The 21,652-nt window shown below is 47.5% G+C and overlaps 2 protein-coding genes across 2 annotated transcripts in view; one reads left to right on the top strand and one right to left on the bottom strand.

The window, feature by feature from the left end:
- The window catches only part of CORO1A (coronin 1A), a 79,472-nt gene that overhangs the window by 34,682 nt on the left and 23,138 nt on the right, over positions 1–21,652 (top strand). The gene's annotated exons all lie outside the window — the stretch shown is intronic.
- On the bottom strand, positions 12,310–21,619 carry MAPK3 (mitogen-activated protein kinase 3). Its single transcript, XM_083409744.1, has 9 exons — positions 21,222–21,619; positions 19,307–19,489; positions 18,492–18,681; positions 18,206–18,322; positions 17,732–17,846; positions 17,404–17,535; positions 14,997–15,106; positions 14,682–14,820; positions 12,310–14,062 (listed from the first exon to the last, which is right to left on the bottom strand). Exons 1-8 carry the CDS (start codon positions 21,383–21,385, stop codon positions 14,701–14,703), a joined length of 1,131 nt encoding a protein of 376 aa, XP_083265870.1. The 5' UTR covers positions 21,386–21,619; the 3' UTR covers positions 12,310–14,062; positions 14,682–14,700.

The following is a 21,652-nucleotide window of genomic DNA, read 5'->3' as shown; positions in this document are numbered from 1 at the left end:
AGGGGATTTCCCTCAGGATAACAGCAAAGAGGATTAAGGGGTTAATTTCCTCCTCCGTGTCTACACTGATCTATCAGCTCGCTCCCTCTCTCCTTCCCCCAGTGCAACTTACATTTAAAAAACAACCATGCCCTTTAAATGCAAAGACACAGGCAACATTTTATATCAGCTGCAGTTTGTGGAAAGAGACGGATCTCCCTTCCGGTCTGTATCTTGTGCCACCTTTCTGGCAGGAGAAGCCTAATAAATATTTAACTATGGGTGAGATAAGATGAATTTCGCCACCAGCTTATCTCAGGGGGAAAAGGGAGAGTGTTCAAGTTGTGAGAGAACCAATGGGCCAGGCTTTCTGGGGGGCTCAGGAAGAATTTACATTTCCTTGTCCCTTTTCACTGCCCTCCCCTTTCAGGGTTTCTACTTTCAAGTCGTTGAACTAGTTATATTGGGATGAAGGGTTCAGACCTTTCAAGCACCTCAGGCTGCTTGAAATTAATTTCATCTTCCTCCTCTAAACAGCAGCTCAGTGTCATTCTTGGAGGAAACATTTATTTCATTCTGTTGTTGTTGTCACTGACAGTTTGCTTTATCATCGTGTAGAATAAGAAACCAGCCTGGAAGGGGCCACATTGACTGTAAAGTCCTGCAGTGGGGAATCCCTTGACCTCTTGCTACTGGTTGCCTTTCAGTTAACTTCACTTGAGGATGCCGTTAAAACTCTTGGTGAAGTCCGCCCCAAAATGTTCTCACTTGACTCTTCCTGACCCGGAACAGGTCGCCTAGGAGGACTGTCAGGTTTGGTCAGTCCAGTGACTGATGCATCATTGCCAGAAGAACATGTTCCTGCTTCCTTAAAGGAAGTCTTGTTTTGACACCTCTTAAATAAATCACCATTACAACTTTCCTGCCTATATAGGCTGGTTTCTAATTTACAATTGGGTCAGGTTGGGGTATGTGTGTGTGTGTGAGGAAGATCCTTGAAGGGCTAGCAGCAGCAGGACAACTCTTGGGGTGAAACTAATTACGGTGGTACCTCTGGTTACAGAAGCTTCAGGTTACAGACTCTGCTAACCCAGAAATAGTACCTCAGGTTAATAACTTTACCTCAGGATGAGAACAGAAATTGCGCAGTGGTGCGGGGCAGCGGGAAGCCCCATTAGCTAAAGTGGTACCTCAGGTTAAGAACAGTTTCAGGTTAAGAATGGACCTCCAGAAAGAATTAAGTTCTTAACCCGAGGTACCACTGTATTCCAATCTGTAGTAGGTTACATTTTAAAGACCTAAACCCATTTAATCTGGGAGTAAGCCCCACTGAGACGCGGGTGGCGCTGTGAGTTAAACCACAGAGCCTAGGACTTGCCGATAAAGTACGTCAAAGTGCAAGTAGATAAATAGGTACCGCTCCGGCGGGAAGGTAAACGGCGTTTCCGTGCGCTGCTCTGGTTCGCCAGAAGCGGCTTAGTCATGCTGGCCACATGACCCAGTAGCCGTACGCCGGCTCCCTCGGCCAATAAAGCGAGATGAGTGCCGCATCCCCAGAGTCGGTCACTACTGGACCTAATGGTCAGGGGTCCCTTTACCTTTTTAAGCCCCACTGGATTCCATAGGACTTACTTCTGAGTAGGACACATGGTTAGGATGATGCTGTAAGTCACTCTTGCAGCAAAAACAAGAGACTTGTGGCCCCTTAAAGACATACAGGTTTATTGTGGCATACACATATGTACTCCATTGAATTTGATAGTCTTTAAGGTGTCACAATTCTTGTTTTTTATTCCAGTCTGGTTTCAGGCCTGGTTGGGAGACAGATGCTGCTTCAGTGACCCTGGTCTATTGCTGTTCCACCTTTCAGTCAAGGAGGTTCCCTGGGTGGTTCACAATAAGATATGTAATAATGAAAACAATGCAAAATAAGTATTAAAACAGACAATAAAAAAATAAGACAAGCAGCAATTAAAAGCAGCAAGTTAAAATGGTAAAGTCTGCAATCGTACAGATGGCTACCGAGTTCAATGAAGCTATACACAGATAAATGTGTATAGGATTACAAACTTTGGATCAAAACCTAAAAGTCCTGGAAGAAGCAAAAGGTCTTTGTCTGGTGCCAAAAGAATGGGGAATTCCATAGACAGGGCAACACCATTAAAATGGCCCACTTGACGTCTCCGACCAGAAGACAAGAGGGAGTGTGACTGTTGATCCTTATTTTACACCATCAGCTATCTCCCCCTCCCCACCTCCTCCAGTCTGGGCTGATGTCTGACTGAGTACCTGGGTGGGCAGAGCTGAGTCACATCTGCCCCACCCAGCTCCCCCACCCAGGACTTGGAGATGCACACCTGGCCAGCCTGCTCACCCACTATCGAGTCATGGATTGGCATGGTTTTAGTATGGATGGACCAGGCTGTTGGTGCCAGTGGTAGAGCATCCATCGGGACCATGGATAGGAAGAAGCTTGATGGCAGGTATTAGGTGATTTCTGGGAGACTTGTAGGAATTGCCCTTGGAAGGTCCTCTTTCCAGGGTGATGTTGCCATGAGTGATGCTGTATGGTGTCATCCCTATGTTGACGACACCCAGCCCTGGTTCTTTTCCTGCCCACCGCCTCCTTCAGTTCCAGGTAAAGTGGTGAAGTCCCTGAAAAGTTGCCTGGATTTGATAATGGACAGAAGGAATTCAATCCAGGTTGAAAATGGACATGGAGATGATGGCAGTGAATTCAGGGGACCAGATGGCTGGGGAAATGCCTGTTTTCAGATGGGATTGCATGGTCCCTGAAGGAGCAGGTCTGCAGTCAGGAGGTACTCTCAGACACACAGCTTTGCTTCTGGAATCCCAAAGCAATGCCTTTTTAGAATCCTCATCTGATTATCCAGCTGTGCCCACTACTGAAATACAGACATTTATGCTGGGTATCTGCCTTTAAGACACATTCAAAGCACACACACTGCCCCAAGGAATCCTGGGAGCTGTAGTTTACACCTTTACAGAGCTACCATTCTCAGCACCCTTAACAAACTACAGTTCCCATCATCCTTTAGGAGTGTGCTTCAAAGGTATGGCTTGTATGCAGTCTTAGCTTAGTTCGTCTTAGTTACTGCCAGGTTAGACTGTTACAATGTGCTCTGTATTGAGCTACCCTTTGAGACTGTTTAGCACAACAAAGTTGCTTAGGATCTTTTGTGAATGAAAGGTTAGCACCCACAAGAAGCTGGATCTTGTCAAGTTTCTGCCCCTGTCCTCCTCCAAGATGTCTGTTTCTGCCCCAAACGCTTGCTTCTTTTCAGAGATATGTAAAAATATATTTTGTTCTATTGGAGCTTTGAAAATGCATCTCCCTCTTGAGGGGTAAGGGATGCAGGTGGCGCTGTGGGTTAAACCACAGAGCCTAGGACTTGCCGATCAGAAGGTTGGTGGTTCAAATCCCCACGATGGGGTGAGCTCCTCTTGTTCGGTCCCTGCTCCTGCCAACCAAGCAGTTCGAAAGCATGTCAAAGTGCAAGTAGATAAACAGGTACCGCTCCGGTGGGAAGGTAAATGGCGTTTTTGTGCGCTGCTCTGGTTCGCCAGAAGTGGCTTAGTCAGGCTGGCCACATGACCCGGAAGCTGTACGCCGGCTCCCTCGGCCAATAAAGCGAGATGAGCGCCGCAACCCCAGAGTCGGCCACAACTGGACCTAATGGTCAGGGGTCCCTTTACCTTTACCTTGAGGGGTAGGCATCACTCTGTTGGTTAATGAATTGCTTTAGGTTTCATTGCTTATAACAAATGGTACTTCGTTTTTAACGTCTACTTTGTAAAGTAGATAACTGAAACATAGGGAGGAAAGAAACTCTTCCTCAAACTCATATTCCAGGCTGTGCCCAGCTAAATGGGACCTCTTGTGTAATGAAAATCTCAGCTCTGCCTCCATCTGCAGGCTCGCCTGTTTCTTTGCTACCTCCTGATCCCAGACATCTCTCACGCGGCTTCTTCTCAGCCCGACTGGCTGAATGAGCAAGCCTATGGGGGATGACGGCAAAGGCTTTGGTTGCCAGGGGAACCCAGCAGATGCAGTCCCCAATTGCAGTTGCCTAGCAACTGCGGGGCACCCTGTCCTCATCTCCCCAACCTGACAAAATAGCTGGCTGGGCCCGGAGTGCCAGCGGTGTTTGGTGCTGTTGGGGAAGACGTCAGCACCAGAGGCACCGAGAACAAATGGCCCATCTGCCCAATAAGACAGTCTAACGTGTGTTTGTGTTAGAGAGAGTGAGAGTGGTGCTGCTTCTTTGTTGCTTGTTTTGTCAAGCAACCTATAAGAGACTGAATAAATGAAGTGTGAAGGTTAAGAGTCGCTGGATACCTTGTTGCTGTGATTTTCCCATGTGTTACTTGGTTACTGTCTTAAGAGAGGTTCTTGTCTCGGTTCTTGTGTTAAGAGAGAGCTTTTGTAACCTTGAAGTGTCAGTGTGGTTTCGCGTGTTTGATTCCGAAGACCCGTTTCAGATTCGTGCGATCGGAAAATAATATTTTGGAACTCATGAGCATTGCTTTGATCTCACCAAAGGCCCTTTAATTCCAGCGCCCTTGTTTCCCAACAGCCAGATGTCCCTGGGAAACTCCTTGCCACACCTGTGTTGTTTTGTTCTAGCCTCTAGTAATCGATGATAGACTGCCTTTGAACGTGGATGCTACATTCTTACCTGGTGAAACTAGTTACCATCACTAATAAGACTCCCTGTTCCTCTGTTAGTGGTGATCATCGCATCTTGTGATCGCAACCACAAAATAATATTTTGAATATTTTGAAACTCAACCTCCAAAGTGCTTTATATGCATTATGTTGCTGTAATTCTCACAAACAAGCTGTAAAGCAGATCAATTTTTTATCATCCCCATAATGTAGATGACTAGACTAGGCTGAGTAGGACTGAGAGAATATAACACCTCCTGACTGTGCTGAGGCAAAGAGAAGATTTTGAGCTGAGAACTGCATGACTCACAAGTCAGTCTCTAAGACACTAACGCCAAATTTCTAGTGCAGCAATTAAGTTCCACAGGGAAGAGAGATGTAGGGACACAGTACCCCACACTTCTGTTTGTCCACATGCCTATGAAGTTTTCTGCTTGCCCCATGCTTCCTAGGCATGGGTTCAAGTGGTTTTCCATTTGACCCACTGCTTTCCTTGGGAAAACCCACATTACCTCTGAATTGGAGCGAACGCCAGTCTGCGGAAATCCCGATGGAAGCTTGCTCCAATTCATCAGTAAAAATTGAGTTTTCCCATGGGAAAACAGCAGGACAGGCAGAAGTCTGGATGAGCCCTGAGTTGTGGTTGTCTGGTAGCGTTGGTCAGATTTTGCACTTAAAATTAATTTCAACTGACAACTGCCAATCAAACGACTACCCCCATTTTGCACCAATGGTATGTCTAGCTGACCACATCTAGCTAGGCTCGATGGAGCTTTGGTCTGGCCCTGTTTATATTATTGGATATGCACACTTAAGAGACTTCCTCATTCCATGTTGTTGTGATTTCAAAAGGTATTCAAGATAACTCGCCCCAAAATAGTTACCCCCTGCTATACTTCCAGGGTGGCAAAATGGTGGTTTATCTCTCCTCTCCCTCCTTTAATGCACTTCTGCAGATGCTGATTATATTATGGGCTTTGCTTATTGAGCTAAAGTGGCCTCTTGCCTGTTCATCCTGTACACATTCTTACGGCAAGAGGCTTTATTGGTGGGGAACCCACAGGCCTCCATCAGGCAGCTGCTCCAGCCAGCACAGCTGGCAATCAGGGATGATGGGTGTCCATCCATAAGTGGAAGGGACACAGCTTCCCCTCTCCTTCTGGTCTAGAGGCACATAACTTGCCAAATCTCCAAGCCCCTGTGGGTCTGGCTAGTGCCTGGAATAGCAGACCCAGTGGGAACTCCTCTCTGTTTAATCCTTGTGAAGAGAGCAGGATATAAATATTGGTGTATAACTCTTTAGAGCACCCCATACACATTGAGAATGAAGAATATTTTCCGGAAGGGCCAGAAGACACTTCAGGAAAGGTGCTAGCAGGTTCAGGCCTTGGCATCTCCAGCTAGCCTGCCCCTCCATGGATTTGCACAAGTCTGCCTGCCCTGGGCTGCCGCTCAGAATAGACATTCCTGGATAGAGGCTTTCAAAAACAGATCTATAAATGTAAACAATCAGTCAGAGGTGAAATAATTTGAAGGGGGGAGTTTCCTTTCTCAAAAAGTGTGGGTTTTGCTTTCAATAAAATAAAATAAAATAAAATAAACACGCAGTGTGGGAGTTTTTCCCCCATACTGCTTTTCCCTGCATCAGTTTCAGCTTGCTTTGACAGACATTGTTGCCTAACCAAGACCTTTGCATGAGTCTAGATTAAAATCTCCAAACATAAAACATTTTATTGATGTGCATCCAGCTGCTTGTTAACTTTTTTTAAAAAAAAATACTTCCTCTCTACTCTCCTGCTTTCATGTGAGTCAGTCCCTGCTCACTTTTCCCTATTCACTGGTGACTTTTAGATATTTTGGATAATGTCAGCTGTACGCATGCTAGAAGAAGACATCTGACGCACCCCTTTCCCATTTCCTCTGAGGGAGATGCAAATCTCTAAGCATGCTTTAGAATTGTCCTTAATTTGGTCATCATCACCTTGTTCACTGCTGGCGGAACAGTGTGCTTTAGGAGTGTTCAGAGCACTTTACATACCCCAACTATCCAGGCCACGATCCTGTAAGGTTGGTCATAGGAAAGCACCTTATTGGACCATTGGCTCATCTCAGTCAGGAGTGAAGAACCTTTGGCATTCCAGATGTTCCCGAACTGAACTACTGTTGCTGAACTACAACTCCCAGCATCCATGGCCATTGACCATGTTTGCTGGGGCTCATGGGAGTTGTAGTTCAGCAACACTTTCAAGGTGCTTGTCTTACAAAGTACCTTAAAGATTATGAGATTCCTTATGCTCTGCCTTGATCACTGAGATTCTCAGGGGGCACTTCTGGTGCTTTCCCCCAAACCCCTGAGGTTCAGGTGGCCTTTGCTTGGGTCTGAGGCTTTCGCATGACAGGCCTTGCCCTGTGGAACTCCTCGCCAGTAGGGGTTTGGGAGGAACCACCCTTCTTTCAGACGTCTACTAGAAATGTTTAGGCAGGCCTTTGCAAGATGCATTCCCTCTTTTTTAATCAATCAGTATTTATTTATTCTTAATGGATACTGTTATGGAAGAATTTAGGTGCGAGGCTGCTCAGTCACCCAGCTCATTGGGCAGAGCCCGCGGGTCCCTGTGGAGTAAAGGAAGGAGTCCAGCCACCAACCAGAGCAAATAGCTGTAGACCAAAGTTTATTGCGCAACAGGTTCAAAGAGGAATTTTGAACCCCGAGGATGGGGTGACAAGGACTTTTTAAAGTTTCTATCTTATCCCAGCGTACAGTTCATTAAGCATCATCACTACATCATTGCTACATCAGAAAAGGAGAGGGTTATACATGATAAACATAGGAGGAATGTGTTGGGGCAACAGGCGGTTACAGGATATGTATTGGGAAGTACATTCTAAGCACCTACTACAAAGGGACAATAGAACTTTGGTTTTTCATAGTCTGCCACCTGGGCAAGTCTGGAGGAGTACCTTTGCCCAGCGATTGACACCTATGAGTACCTTCCTGTGAGAATGTGACCTCCCGCTTGAGGGATTATGGCGGGGACCAAGTGGTTTCCAAGTCCTTGGCCAATGAAGCAAATTGGCAGTGGAATGAAGGAAACTGGCAAAGGAGTCGATTTTATATGATTTTTAAAGCTAGGTAACTTCCCTGAGCTGTCAAGTCGAAAGAATACATTTATGCATAATATTTGTAACATTTAACAACTTTAAAGATGTCCGTCCCCCCTGTAATTTCCGTAACAGATACCTTTTGCTGATATTTATTATTATAATTGTATACTGCCTTGATACATTTTTTATGTAACTGCAGGTTATAAATGCTTAAATGCCTGGAGGGTCAAAGGTTCCCCAATCCTGAGCTCAGCATTGACTACTCTTCCCTGGCACCTGGTCTTTAGGTAAAGCTAAAGGGACCCCTGACCATTAGGTCCAGTCGCGGACGACTCTGGGGTTGCGGCGCTCATCTCGCTTTATTGGCCGAGGGAGCCGGCGTACAGCTTCCGGGTCATGTGGCCAGCATGACTAAACCGCTTCTGGCGAACCAGAGCAGCACACGGAAACGCCGTTTACCTTCCTGCCGGAGTGGTACCTATTTATCTACTTGCACTTTGACGTGCTTTCAAACTGCTAGGTTGGCAGGAGCAGCGACCGAGCAACGGGAGCTCACCCCGTCGCGGGGATTTGAACCGCCGACCTTCTGATCGGCAAGTCCTAGGCTCGGTGGTTTAACCCACAGCGCCACCCACGTCTTTTTTAAGGAGGGGGTTTCAGAACTGGGCTTTGCCTAGCCCTGCCGGGAGCCCCCAGAGCTCCTTTTGCATTCGAAATATTTGCTCTTCCACTGAGCTCTTCCAGCCCTTCTCCAGAGTTACCACCCCCATACTGGAACTGTAGGGGCTGAGAGAAGAGTGAGTCACTTGCCTAAGGCTACCGCACTGGTTCATAGCTGTGGGGTTTCTTGAAGCAGTTACATCCCAGCAGCACCCCCTACTACCAACCCTCAGCTTTTCTTAAGCAACAGAAAGCAGCAGCTCTCTAAATTTTTCTCAAAAACCAAGAAAGCAGAGAGACCCTTGATTAGGCTTGCTCCCTTATACCTGGAAGCCGCAAGAGGCACAATCACTCCTGCTGCCAAGTATGTGCAAAATACAAACCTATATTGGTGAACGTGTGCAGAGACACAGGCACAGCCTTTTTCTTTTATTTCCTCCCCCCCCCCCCTAAAGTGAGTCATGTAACTTCAAGCTGCCATTTCAGATGCCTTACAAAAAACTTCTGTCTTGATTTCCTCTGATTGTAATGCTTTCTTGCCATAATGGACCATGTGCATAATAGGATGCCTATTTATATTTCTAGCCCGCCCGCCCCCCCATCTTGAAGACTTGAGGCAAGTGCCAATAAAATATTTGTGCACATAAAACAAGCAATTAAAAATTAATGGTGGTAGGTGGGGGATTTTAACCTCAGCTGCTGAAAGCCAGGCCCAAATGGAAAGCTTCCCTAAGAGGCTCAGGCTTCGGTGAAGTTATGGAAGAAGGCCTAGCTCTATAACCACAGAAGTGGTCTTTTGGCCTGCTCTTCTAAATAATTTTATTCTAGTCATCAGACTCCCCAACCAAGACTTAGAAGTGCTCTCCAACTGAACACAGAGGACTGCTCTCCATATACAGCTGAATGAAGCATAAGAGGTGATAGAATATGCTGCATTACTCCAGACTGCAGGTGGGGTAATACCAAGCTCAGGTGTAGTGAACCTTTGGCCCTCCAGATGTTTGCTTATGTGCTTATAACCTGCAGTTTCATAAAATTCCCCCTGTCTGTAAAAACACCTTCCTGCAAGTAGAAAACAAGCTGATCAGGCTGAGCTACAACCTCTCTCCCCAATATGCTAGCTTTTTACTTGCAGTGACTCCTTTCTAAATAACAAGCAGATTTAAAATATGGTAACCCCTACCACCACCAGTCTAAATTGTACTGTTTTGTTCTCCTACATGTGTACACAAAAGCCTCAGGGGGAAAATCCACCTCGCCTAGCAATAAGGAATTTGAATATATTTCAGTTACGTGCCACTTCCTGGTTCAAACTTCCAAACACTCGCTGTCAGCTTCAGTCACCAATTGCCCAATACAGTCTCTTTTGCCTACCCCAGGAGAACACCCCCCCTCCCCAGAGACCTCTGTGGTACAGTCACACTGAGAGAGGAGGTTTGTCAGCTCAGCTGGAAGCCCATGTCCCAATGGTTAGTTTTCCTGGTGTCAACACACTGGGTTAAGTAAGAAACAGGTGGAGAAATTTCTATTTTGGTTATGCAAGCACAAACTCCTGGAGTTTGACAATGAATATGAGATAGGTATGACGGTGAGAGGTGGGTGGGAGAAAGAGTATGACTCAAATGCAGACGCCTGTATCGCTGGTTAACTCACACCCCCCAAGGCTGAAGGGATTGATGGTGTATTTATATTACCCATTTTGTGATATACGTACTGGATACCTCTTGGAGGGTAATTGCACAATAGCAGGCAGACAGGTCAAGAGTGTTTCAGAAGTCATCTGAGGTGCGCTAATGATTAAATTGCAGGCAAAGCCCTGCAAAGGGATCACCGCAAAACATTTCCTGCATTCGCAATCTGGTAAACAATCTTCCATAATCAAAATATCTTCCTCCGTGGGTGCTTTAGTGGCAGTGGAAGAACTCTGCCAAGTGCCAAGATGATGTGGTGTAAGCCTCTGCTTTTTCCAGCTCAAGCCTGATTGCAAGGGAATGTATTTCCCCCACCAACTCACAGACAAAAAACTTCGCTTGGTTTTGGGGCCACTGGCATCTTGGTTGTTGCAGCATGGGAGACCCAGCCTTGCAAGGCTCAGTTGTGTATCAACAAGCGCACACGTTACAGATCTCACAAGGAGGCGGCAGTGGCCTCTTTTGTAGGACACCAACTCCCAGTCAACCCTCAGATGGAACAGGGCCTTCTGTCATGGCACCCACACTATGGAACATCTTGCCTCAATAAATTTGGGTAGCCCGTCTACTGCTTTTGGAAACCCCTTTAAAACTTTGTTCAGGCCATAGCTTAGTAATAGGACAAATGCTTTTCACTCAGATGGTCCCAGTTCAGACCCTGAAATTTCTAGGTGGGGTTGGAAAGATCCTAATCTGAAAACCTATCAAATCGCTTCCTATGCTCCACGAATGCGTGTTCCATCGACCATGATACTGCCTGCTGCTTTTGTTACTGGGGTGACTTATTGCCACTGTGCTTTAAAATGTGCATTTTATTCGTTAGTTGGAGTCTCCACCGAAGGGCCAACAAGGCAAGCTCCCCCCCCCCCCCCAGCCCTAGCCCAGAGAATAGTACTTCAACTGTGTTTGAATAGCTTAGTGCAAGGGCCTTGTACACACTGATATTTTATTCCATGGAAGAGGCCATGTGCTCAGTTTAACATTCTCTTCTTTCTCAAGTTTTTAAATGATCCTATTTCAAAAAATACCTTAATGGAGGCTGCTACTATTCAACAAATATGAGGGACAGGAAATAACATTTAGATTGAAAGAGCTGGCTCTCAAAAATGTAAATTTTGGCAATATTCAATAACTTCTGAATGGGACAGGGATTGTCTCATTCCTGAACTCCCCCCCCCCCATCTGCCACAAGCCCGCTGTCCTTTACACCTCAGTTGACAGCAACTCTGGGGCAGACAAGTTGGTGCCACTTGCCAACTCCAACATGTGCAGGCTTGATGTGCTGCCATCTCCGCTTGGGACAACAGCAACCCATCACAGCGAGGAGACAAGGAAAAGCACCAGCTCCAGCTGCCTCCTTCCCCCTTGTGGCTTGGAACGATGCTAACTACCCGTTATCCCATGACAAAAATCATCGAGTGAGTTGCAATCTAAGTCACTTAAGGAGGATACCTCATGCCAGCACAGAATCATAGCACTGTAGACTTAGAAGGTATACACCAAGGGTCGTCCTGGAATGCAGGCTGCAAGGCAGCGACTTCCAGGGCAGCACTTGGAATGGGAGGCTGTAAGCAGCTTCTTTTAGCTTTGAATTCTATCAAATAATGGAATTGCTTTCCAGTGTGTTTTCATAATCCTGGAAATACCTAGGGTGGTTTTTTTTTTATGGGGAAGTTTACGATGGCCCTTGGTCACCATTGTAAAACTCAAGAAACAGAGATCTGTTTACAGCCTGCAAGATCCAAGACTGGAAGCAGCGAAGGCAAAGGTGAGGATTTTGCAGTCGTGCAGCCGTCCCTGCTGTCAGCATATCCTGTCCTAACACTCCTTTTGCACCCTCTCACCACAGGCCACTTCCTTCCTGTTACAGTCATGTCTATTAAGATACTGAACTCAAGGCAGCGCTGCTACCCCTTGTACAATGGAGATGCAAGCATTCCTGTTGACTCTTCATTGTGCTTTTGTGCGGACTAAACTTTTAAGTGAAAAACTGGTCCTGCAGCCAAGTCTTCCTTCTGGGCCAGTCTTCATTCTTGATGTTTAGTAGGGGCAGATGTCTGCCCGAAGCTTCTCTTTTTTTCTCGACACCCCAAACCCTCCTGGGGAAAAAACAACTTAAGTTCTCAGACAGTTAAAAATACACACACTTATGTTTCCCCCTCCAAAATAAGACAAAATGAGGCATTGAAGGAATAAAGGAATGATTTATTTCAGGGTCTTTTTATACAATTCAAAGCAGGAGGGGATGGGGAGGCATTATTTCCCTTCAATCCAAGTTCCCTCATAGTATTACACGCCCCAGGAGGAAGCCCATTTAGCATGCCATCGTGGATGGACAAACAGGCAACACTGTCTGGACAGAGACTTCCTCCTCGCTCAACTAGATAAGCTAAGGAAACAAACAAACAGACAAAATCCACATTCCCGTTTTTCTGCTTGCAAAATTTCTGTCTTTGGGAACCCGAAGGTTCTGGCAGTTCTTGCTCATCCAAACTGGTACCCCCCTCCCCAAAATGGCACACACAGAGATGGGAGGGCTTAAAATCCAGAAGTTAGTCCATCTAAAAAGTAGTGCTCCCTCCCAAAAGCTTTGCCTTCAACCAAGGTTGCTTCATTCCCAATACTTTCAGCAGACAACAGTCTAGCCGCTTGTTCCTGGTTTAGTGCTCGCATATCCAAAATACCTCCTCCCCTCGAGAGTTTGGTTGTTACGGGGCAACTGGGTTGTCCCCTCAGGACACACAAGATGTGATCGTCCGTCATCTTCCCAGCCTTTCCCCTCCCTTGTAAAATTCATGTTTGCTGATAGCTGCAGGCCCCTGATCATTTTTGGACTTTGATCTGACCAAGGCAAATGGGGGGGGGGGGGAGGGTAAAATTCTGCACACATTGTTTAAGAACATCATTGATGAAAGTGGAGGGAGGGGGAATTAAGAGGGCAGCCATGTTAGTTTGTAGCAGCAGGAAGACAAAAGTGCAGTGCCGTTGCAGAGGCCAATTGGTTTCTTGAGGGATGTCAAAGGGTTCACGTACCCCGACTGCCCAATTTATCAAGATGCGAAATGGAAAGGGGGAGGAGGGAGAGGCAGACAACAACAAACCTTGCCTTAAAAGAGGAAGCAAATGAAGTTGAAAGCCTTCCTTTTCATCTGCACAGCCACAGAAGCAGAAGGGGGAGACATTTCCCCCCTCTTCCGAACAGGCACACCTTTCAAGCTTTGTAAAGATCTTCATCTTGCGCTGCACAACAGCTGCTGCCCACAGTGACGAGTTAAGGTTAGAGATGGGCATGAAAGGTGTTTGAAAAATGGCACTAACCAGCAGACAAAAAACCAGCACATACATGCCCTCCATTTGCGCAGGGAGGAACCAGGACTCCTGTGAGTTCTCAAGGAGTGTAGTGGGGGGGCGGGGGAGACAGTCAGAACCCTTGGGCTCTGTTCCCAGTTGTGGAACAGTCATGTGGTTCTGTGGATTACAAGAGCGAGAGTCCAGGAGCCAGGATTTAGGTTCAACTCCCTTTGTTAATAATGCCCAAGGGATCAGAAAATGGCCCTGCTAAAAAATCAGCATTAGTTTATTAACTCGTTAACAAAGACAATAAAATGCCAAAAAAAAGGAGATGACACTCCGCTCCCTTCAATTTCTTTGAGGGAGGGGTTAAAGGACAGGGGAAACCGATTTCCTTTCCCTCCTGTAGGGGAGGGTACTCCCCTCCCCTTCCCCAACCTGGGCACCAGGGTCTCACCCTGACACATCACATTAAGGGGGTCCAGAGATGGGTTACCAGGGTTCACAGCCACGTAGCAAAGCGCAGTTGTACAGCAAGTCGACAGGGGCACACCCAAATTGGTACCCCCTGAATCCTGTGCTCCCCTCTAAAATCCAGTAGGGGAGCTGGGTACAGTCCCAAATCATCTCCTGGTGAAGCAGAGACCTGGAACAAAAAGAGATCCTATGAGGATTACAGACGCCAATACTCAGGAGTCCTGTCTACAAATCACACGATGAAACAACATTTAAATCGCTTAGCTGCTGTGGGGAAACAAAAATACTCCCAAACCATCCACATAGCAAATACATTTCTGAAACTTGTAGTAGCAAAAATGTCTACCTAAAAGTCTTGATGATGCCTCACAACCGGATGGTGTATGTGTGTGTATATGTTTAAGTATTTGCAGGCAATGATCAGGCAACATAAAACTTTTCTGGCCACATACACATGCAAAGTTCAGAAAAACTCTCTCCAGGTTCCTTCACATGTGCATTTCATAACTTGAGTGGCTTGCAGCAAGGATCTGCGCCATCCCGTTGGACATCCCCAGTCCATTCACGGAACTGTAGGTACCGGGAAGTGGAATCTCCACCAAGGGGATGTCACAAGTTCATCGTCGCAAAGTAACTGGCGGTGGGAACAAGCCACTACAGAATCACTGCGTTCAACACCGATCATGTGAGTAACTTGGGCCAACGTATTTCTGCCCCACAGCTGGCCTTCCCAAGGTTAGGCAGATTTACTAAAACCACCTCTTGACCCGCAGTGCTGTTTGTCTTACCAGTGGTCCGAACAGCCCCTCAGGGCCCCTGGTAGCCAGGCTGGAATCGTGCCGTCTCCTCAAATATCAGCTCTTTCAGCTTCTCTTTGGGCAGGTCATCCAGCTCCATGTCAAAGGTGAAAGGCTCCTCGGCCACAGGCTAAGCGTGGAGCAAAGGGAGAGATGTAAAAATCCAGGAATCCTGGTCCCCAAACTCCTTCGTTTCCCATGTCCGCCCATCCTAGCCCACTGTACTCCCGCCTTCTTGTTCCTCGCCCTGCGCTCCCAAATCCCCTCGAACGGTAGTCAAACCCCAATAACCAAAGCGTCCAGCACCTCATCTGAAGGGTCGTAGTACTGCTCTAGGTAAGGGTGGGCAAGGGACTCCTCCACCGTGATGCGCTTATTAGGGTTAAAGGTCAACATTTTGTCCAACAGGTCCAGAGCTGAAAAAGGGAAAAGGGGGGGGGGATAGGATGCAATATCAGCAGCCAGACAGCAGATGGCAACAGGAAGAAAACGCGCACACAAACACACACACAAAATTGTGCCGGCAAATAGTTGCAGGGCTGGGATCTGGCCACAGGTGGCAGCAGAGAGCAAGGAAGGGTGGCTGGCATCACCGACAGCATCCCATAGCAAGATTCCTCCTGGATCAGGACCAGAGCTCATCTAGCCCTGCATCCCGTTTCCAATGATGGCCAGGTAGATGCTTCCATGCCCTGCTTGTGCAGCAACAGCTCTCTCCATTTTGTGCCTATTCACAGGTGTATTTGTTTCCGAAGTGGACGTTCCTTTTCTCCGTTGTGGATATGGGCAGCTGCCGACATCACAATCACGCCATACAAATGCGTCTACCCCCTTTGAATGTGATGTATGCTGGCGGCCACCAGCCCCACATGCTTTGCTCTTTCCTCCTAGGGAAGATGCTTCACCGCACTTGACCACCTTGGCTGTTCACTTCTGTACCTTCTCCCGGTCTGCACTACTCTACTTGGCCTGGGTGTGGTCCAGAACGACACTACTCTAGCTCAGGCTGTGCTATGGGTTTACAGAGAGGCACCAGAGTGTTATTCTCAACCCCTTTCCAATTATTTCAACATTTGAGTGCCTGGGAAATCCGAGTCCCTTTTTCCGCAGCAATGATACACTGAGTTGATGTTTTCAGTGAGCTGCTCACCATAACCCCAGAATCTCTCCTATGCACTTAATAACTGGCTTTCATAATGATTTTACCAATTGACCTGTAACAGTAAGACTTACAGGTGTGGCATTTGCAATTCACCCCCGAATCCTTTCTTTAAAATTGGCCTTACACTGACAAGTTGCACATACTTGTGAAGTTGCTGGGCTTTATGGTAAATACAATCTGTCCCCAACTGCAATTTGAAACTTATCAATTAGCTCCTAGAAATCTTCACTGCGTATCATCTTGATTTAACGCAGCTCCTTAGTGCTCTGTATTCCAAACACTGTCATAGAGAACAGCTTTCACACACCGTATATGTCCTCAACAGGGACAATTCATTCAGCTTATCAGCTATCACTTGTCCTCCTTCCAACAGTCTTTTCACACTTTTGTATTCTAAGAACATCCAAAAGCTACTCTGGCTGGTTTCTTGCTGTTTAGAAGAAATTGTTTGCTGCCTGTTTGAAGTCTCGAGTTATTTGCTTTTCAACTTAAAGGGAGGAAGTCTTACTGAACTTAGTGGGAGTTGCTTCCAAGTCAAACATGCACAGGATTGGGCTACAACAATTTGACGTGCTAAGGGCAACTTCTCTGAGTTGCAACATTTACCACCAGGCAGCCCCCAACTCCATCAGCAACTCTCTCTGTTCTCTTCCTTCCCTCTGCCCTCTGGAGAAAGTCTACCATCTGCCAAAGAGCAGAAGGAACCACCATAAAGAGCTCCAAATACCTTTAATGTTTTATCTTTTTGTGGGTGAATTATAATTTGTTTGGGGAACTGTAAGCTGTGCAGAGCATAACCATAGTGCAACAATCTCAGTTATCTTGGCCTCAAGGGGTCTAACATTAGCATCAACACTATGTTTTGCCCGCCTTTATTGGTAGCTGACAATTTGATTGGCATTAGCTCTGAATGCTAATTAAGAAATTTTATCCTATCCTCAGTTTTGAGGGCACAGAACATTATGAACATCCCCTATCAGGGAATGAGTTACTTCAAATCTGATGCTTCTCACTTGGCCTGCTTTCCTCTAGAAGTCGGCATAAAGCTGCTCTGTGCTGTTTTTTATTTGAAGTCCCAACAATCCACTTTCCTTTGGATTCAAGTATAGCCTGTCCCATTGCTTTGTCTAGGGTGTGGCTGTCTTGTTTATGTTATCAGTTAGAAACAAGACAGCAGCTCTTATATTGTTAATAGCTGCATCAAAAGGAAATTTCAGGACACGCTAATTTTCATACCCCTTCATGGCAAGAGTGATGAGAGACACAAAAGCCCTGGTCACACTGGGTGAAAATCAGGTGGCTGAGCAACATTTATATTTGAACAGTGAGGGGGAAACTGCAACCTGCACAGGCTAATGGGACCCTTCCATTTCAGCAGTTACTGGTGAGCATGAAACAAAATAGTTTAAAGACTTCTGGCTTAGGTTATATTGGGAAGTATAATTAGGCAACTAGTAGGGAAAACACTGGAATGTGAGAATGGACAACAACGAGCAATGCATGCTGGGACACAGAAGTGGCTGAACACCCTTTGCCTTCTTCCTCCCTTACCTTTGAGATCAGCCTTAGGGAACAGTTTGGCCCAGGGAACCTTGGGCTTTTGCGGCAGCGACTGGAGATAGTTGCGAGCCTTCATGTTGATGATGCAGTTCAAGTCGTCTTGAGACGGGGAACCCAGAATACCTGTAGAGATGGCAGATAGAACTTGGTTGGATATATTGGACAGGGAGAATCCTAGAAGGAAAATAGTTTTCAAGTTCTGTAACAAGCAAGGCCTCGGGCACTGAAAAGAGACCAAGAAGGAGGCATTCAATGGCGAGGGCCAAAAACCTCTCCCCTCCAATACCAAATGCTTTACTCCCTGATATTTCCCCCTTACCCAGGATGTGGTTCAGCTGGTCCAGGTAGTGCTTGCCAGGAAAGATGGGTCGGTTTGACAGCATCTCGGCCAGGATGCAGCCCACAGACCATATGTCAATAGACTTGGTGTAGCCCTGAGAAGGGGGTAAAAGACATGGAAAGAGAACCAGGTTCTGGGCTTCCCTGCCATGCATAACCAGCCCACAGTTCATGAAGAGGCTGGCAGGATGAAAACTAAGGTTCCTTTCTTTAGGAGGCATTGAAAGCCTGAAACTATGGCCCCAGCAAAAGTACAGGATTCAGGAAGACATCTCTCCCAGATTTAATGAAAAAATAAAGACCCATATGGTGGGTGTGAGCTAAGTGTTATTAAATTAAGAAAATGTCTTCATGTTGCTTTCATGGCTATGTTAACCCCCCCCCCCCAAAGAAGTTGAGAGACCTCACTTCCAACTGAACTTTGCATCACTTGTCCTCACTCCTACTATCTTACCTTGGAATTAAGCATGATTTCAGGGGCCCGATACCAGCGAGTAGCGACGTACTCCGTCAAGAAACCTGTGTGGTCATGGTCTGGGTCTGCGATCCGAGCCAGGCCAAAGTCACAGATCTGTAAGGAGAGAGAGACAGGGGGAAAAAACCCCAAAGGGGATGGGCATGAGTAGCAAACCCAGGATGAGCAGAAATCTAAGGTTGCAAAATGCAGAGTGGGGGTGGGAGAAAGCTGGTGTCAGCTGGAGAGGGAAGGAAAGAGTCTAGCAAAAGTTGCTGAATGCCACCTTCAGGTCACACGTGGTGTTGATGAGAAGGTTGCTGGGCTTCAGGTCCCGATGAAGCACATTGGCAGAATGGATGTATTTCAGCCCTCGGAGAATCTGGTAGAGAAAGTAGCAGATGTGGTCATTGCTGAGCTGCTGGGTCTTCAGCAGCTTATAGAGATCAGTTTCCATCAAATCCTGAACTATATATCTGCAGAGGGAGAAATGGTGCCCCCTCCAGGAGAGAGGGAGCAAGAGCAACAGTCAAGAAAAACAACTTTAATAGTAGTACGGTACGTAAAGGAGCATCTAGGGAGGGGAAGGGGGAACCATAAAGTGCACACACTCCTTGCTGAGCCACCCATGATGCCACCCACAATTTGTCCCTCAGGCTGAGTTAGATTTTCATAGGTGTAGTCCAGCCAGATACTGAGTGCTGCTAACACTTCCAATGACTGCCAAGCAGAATGTATCGCTGATAATGATGCAGCTAATAACACCGCCTCTTCACATGCTTGTGATGTAAACCTATTCAGAGGCATGGTACTAAAAGAACATTCTTGATCTAAGTGATCATTTTAGCCCTAACCCATTAAAGCACAACGCCCAAAGCCATGCTCAGAAGACAACAGGGAGCCAATGCAGATGCTGGCACAATCTTTTCCCAGCAATTCCACAGCACATCATTATGCTGTGTGCCAGCCAAAGCCTCAGTGCCACGCAATTGATTCTATGCAGATAACAGTGTGACTCCCACAGCCTCTGGGCATCAAAACATATTTTCACGTAGGTGCCCTTCCAGGCTTGGAAGGGACAACAGTGGTCTTCAAGGATACACATCACGCATCTGGTCGATGGTAGGTGCACGCAGGATGTCATTGATGCCGATGACATTCTCATGCTTGAAGCGCAAAAGGATCTTGATCTCTCGCAGTGTGCGCTGGCAGTACGTCTGGTGCTCAAAGGGACTGATCTTCTTTATGGCAGCCCGGATCTTGTTGACATGATCGTAGGCAGAGCTGTGGGGAAAGGAAGACAAAAGACACATGCAGATGGTAACCTCTGGGTCCGTGCACATACATAGACTGTCTCCTCAGTATAAAAGCTTGCATACATTCTTTCTCCGAATTGCCAAATGCCTTTTCCCCCCTCCTCTCCCCCATTGGAAGAAAACAGTCTGGTGATCCACAAGAGCAACTGACAAGGGGAACTGCTTCCATGCAAGGCAGTCAGAAAGCCCCAAATGTACACCAAGGTTTTGGATCTTAAGTCAATAGGATCAATACAAGGACAGAAAGATAAGGGAGAGAGGAGGAAATAGCAGGCCCAGCAATACAAATTGCATGGTACAATTATTTAGAAAATCCTACTGTTTGGCTCCATTATCACCACTTGGCACAAGTACTGGCAGCTGGCAAGAGCTGGCAGAATGAGACGTAAAGAGTCAACACTAGGTGGCATGGTACAGGGAAGCTCTGGCCCTGCAGATGTTGCTGAACTACAACTGCTACGATCCTGGCCACTGACTATGCTAGCTGGGGCTGATGGGAATTGTAGTTCAGCAACATCTGCAGCGCCAAATGTTTCCTATACCTACTGTAAAGCTCTCAAGACATGGAGTGTAAGCACAGAAGCCTAGAAGATCAGATGCTTAGTGAGGAGATAATAAATACTTCAGAATAAAAGGTGTTACACAGTTTGACTGCTACAGGTACTGGCAGCTTAAGTACCAAACCCAAGCTGTTGGGTGCAATATGGTGGCTAGGTTTCATACAATAGATATTGCAAATACCCTAGCCTGGGTTAACTTTTGAAGGCACAAATGAGGCATATACAGCAGTTCTGAAGGTTCAGTTATTGGAATAGCCTACCATTAATATAAAAACTATAGGCCTAGTGTCAATCCAAGTCTAGAAAAGAACACACACTATGTCTCAATATGGTATTTAACAAGGCTGGCAAAACTATGGAGCCTACAGGAATAGTGGTGTAAAAAGTGCTAGCACTGAGTGGGGCTGACATCATATTAAGCATTCCCGCATTACTTAACTACATGGCAACGAGAGGTTTGGCAAGAAGGCAGGTTAGCCAGCCTCCGACTTGCAAGACGTGTCCCTAGTGCCAACAGCCGTGCAACAAGAAGTTTGTCAGATGCAACTTCTCCACCAAAGTGCTGCAGTGATAAGGGGGCACCAGGGCTGCGACCACCAAGCTGCTTGCCACTTTGGTATTAAAATGCACAGAAGCGCCCGTCGAAAGCAGCAGGAAGGCACCAGCCAGCCTCCGAACAATGGAGGCATGAGCAAGGAAGCTGGCAAATATTGGCACAAGGAGATAGCGGGCCGGCAAGGGCCAGTCCCTGGGAGGGGCTCGGAACACAACAATGACTTGGCAGGGCATGGGCGTGCTGCTTCTGCTCGTTCCTAGTTCACAGGGCAGTTTGGGAGAAGAGCATCTGCAGAAAAAGGCTGCAGCCGAGAGGAGAGCCCTGCGCGTGCAACGGGGAGCCTTGGAGCGGAGGAGCAACGGGAGCCGACGCGGAAAGGGTCGGGGCGGGGAGAGCAGCGTCGAGAGCGCGGCAGGCGCCTCTGTCGGGGTTCAGTAACTAAGAAGCAACATGGCGGAAGCCTGTCGGAAAGGCTACGGCGGCCGGGAGGGCCGCTTTCGGCGGGTCGGCCAGCCAAGCCTCGGGCTCCTGGCCCGGGTACGGCGCCCGGACAGGGCCATTCCGCGCGGTTCGCGCTCACTCACCAGACCATGCCGTAAGCCCCCTCGCCGATGTACTGCAGGTCCGTGTAGCGCGGCCCCACGTCGAACACTTGCCCTTTCACCGTCTCCACTCCCAGCTTCGGCGCTCCCGGTCCCGGCACAACCCCCGCCCCGCCTGGGGCTGCTGTCGCCGCTGCTGCCGCCATGGCCGACCTGATCGAGAATCTCCTGCAGCCGCTCCTATCGCTGCTTTACCCGGAACCGACACCGCCCGACAGCACCGCGCATGCGCTCGCCGAGGAAACGGAGAGACCGCCACTGCCCATGCGCTCGGCAGAAGCTGCGGCTTGAGGTTCCTCTCAGAGCGCATGCGCCAAGCCTGCCTCATAGCGTTTTGCGGGCCACAACGCGCCTGGCTCGGATTGGGACGTCAAGAACTCGACCCGGAAGCGCCGCACCCATAACATTCCACT

This window comes from Podarcis tiliguerta (assembly GCF_965153285.1).
Source record: "Podarcis tiliguerta genome assembly, chromosome: 13".
In the NCBI taxonomy this organism is placed as follows: domain Eukaryota; kingdom Metazoa; phylum Chordata; class Lepidosauria; order Squamata; family Lacertidae; genus Podarcis; species Podarcis tiliguerta.
This window is presented reverse-complemented; position numbering and strand designations above follow the sequence as displayed.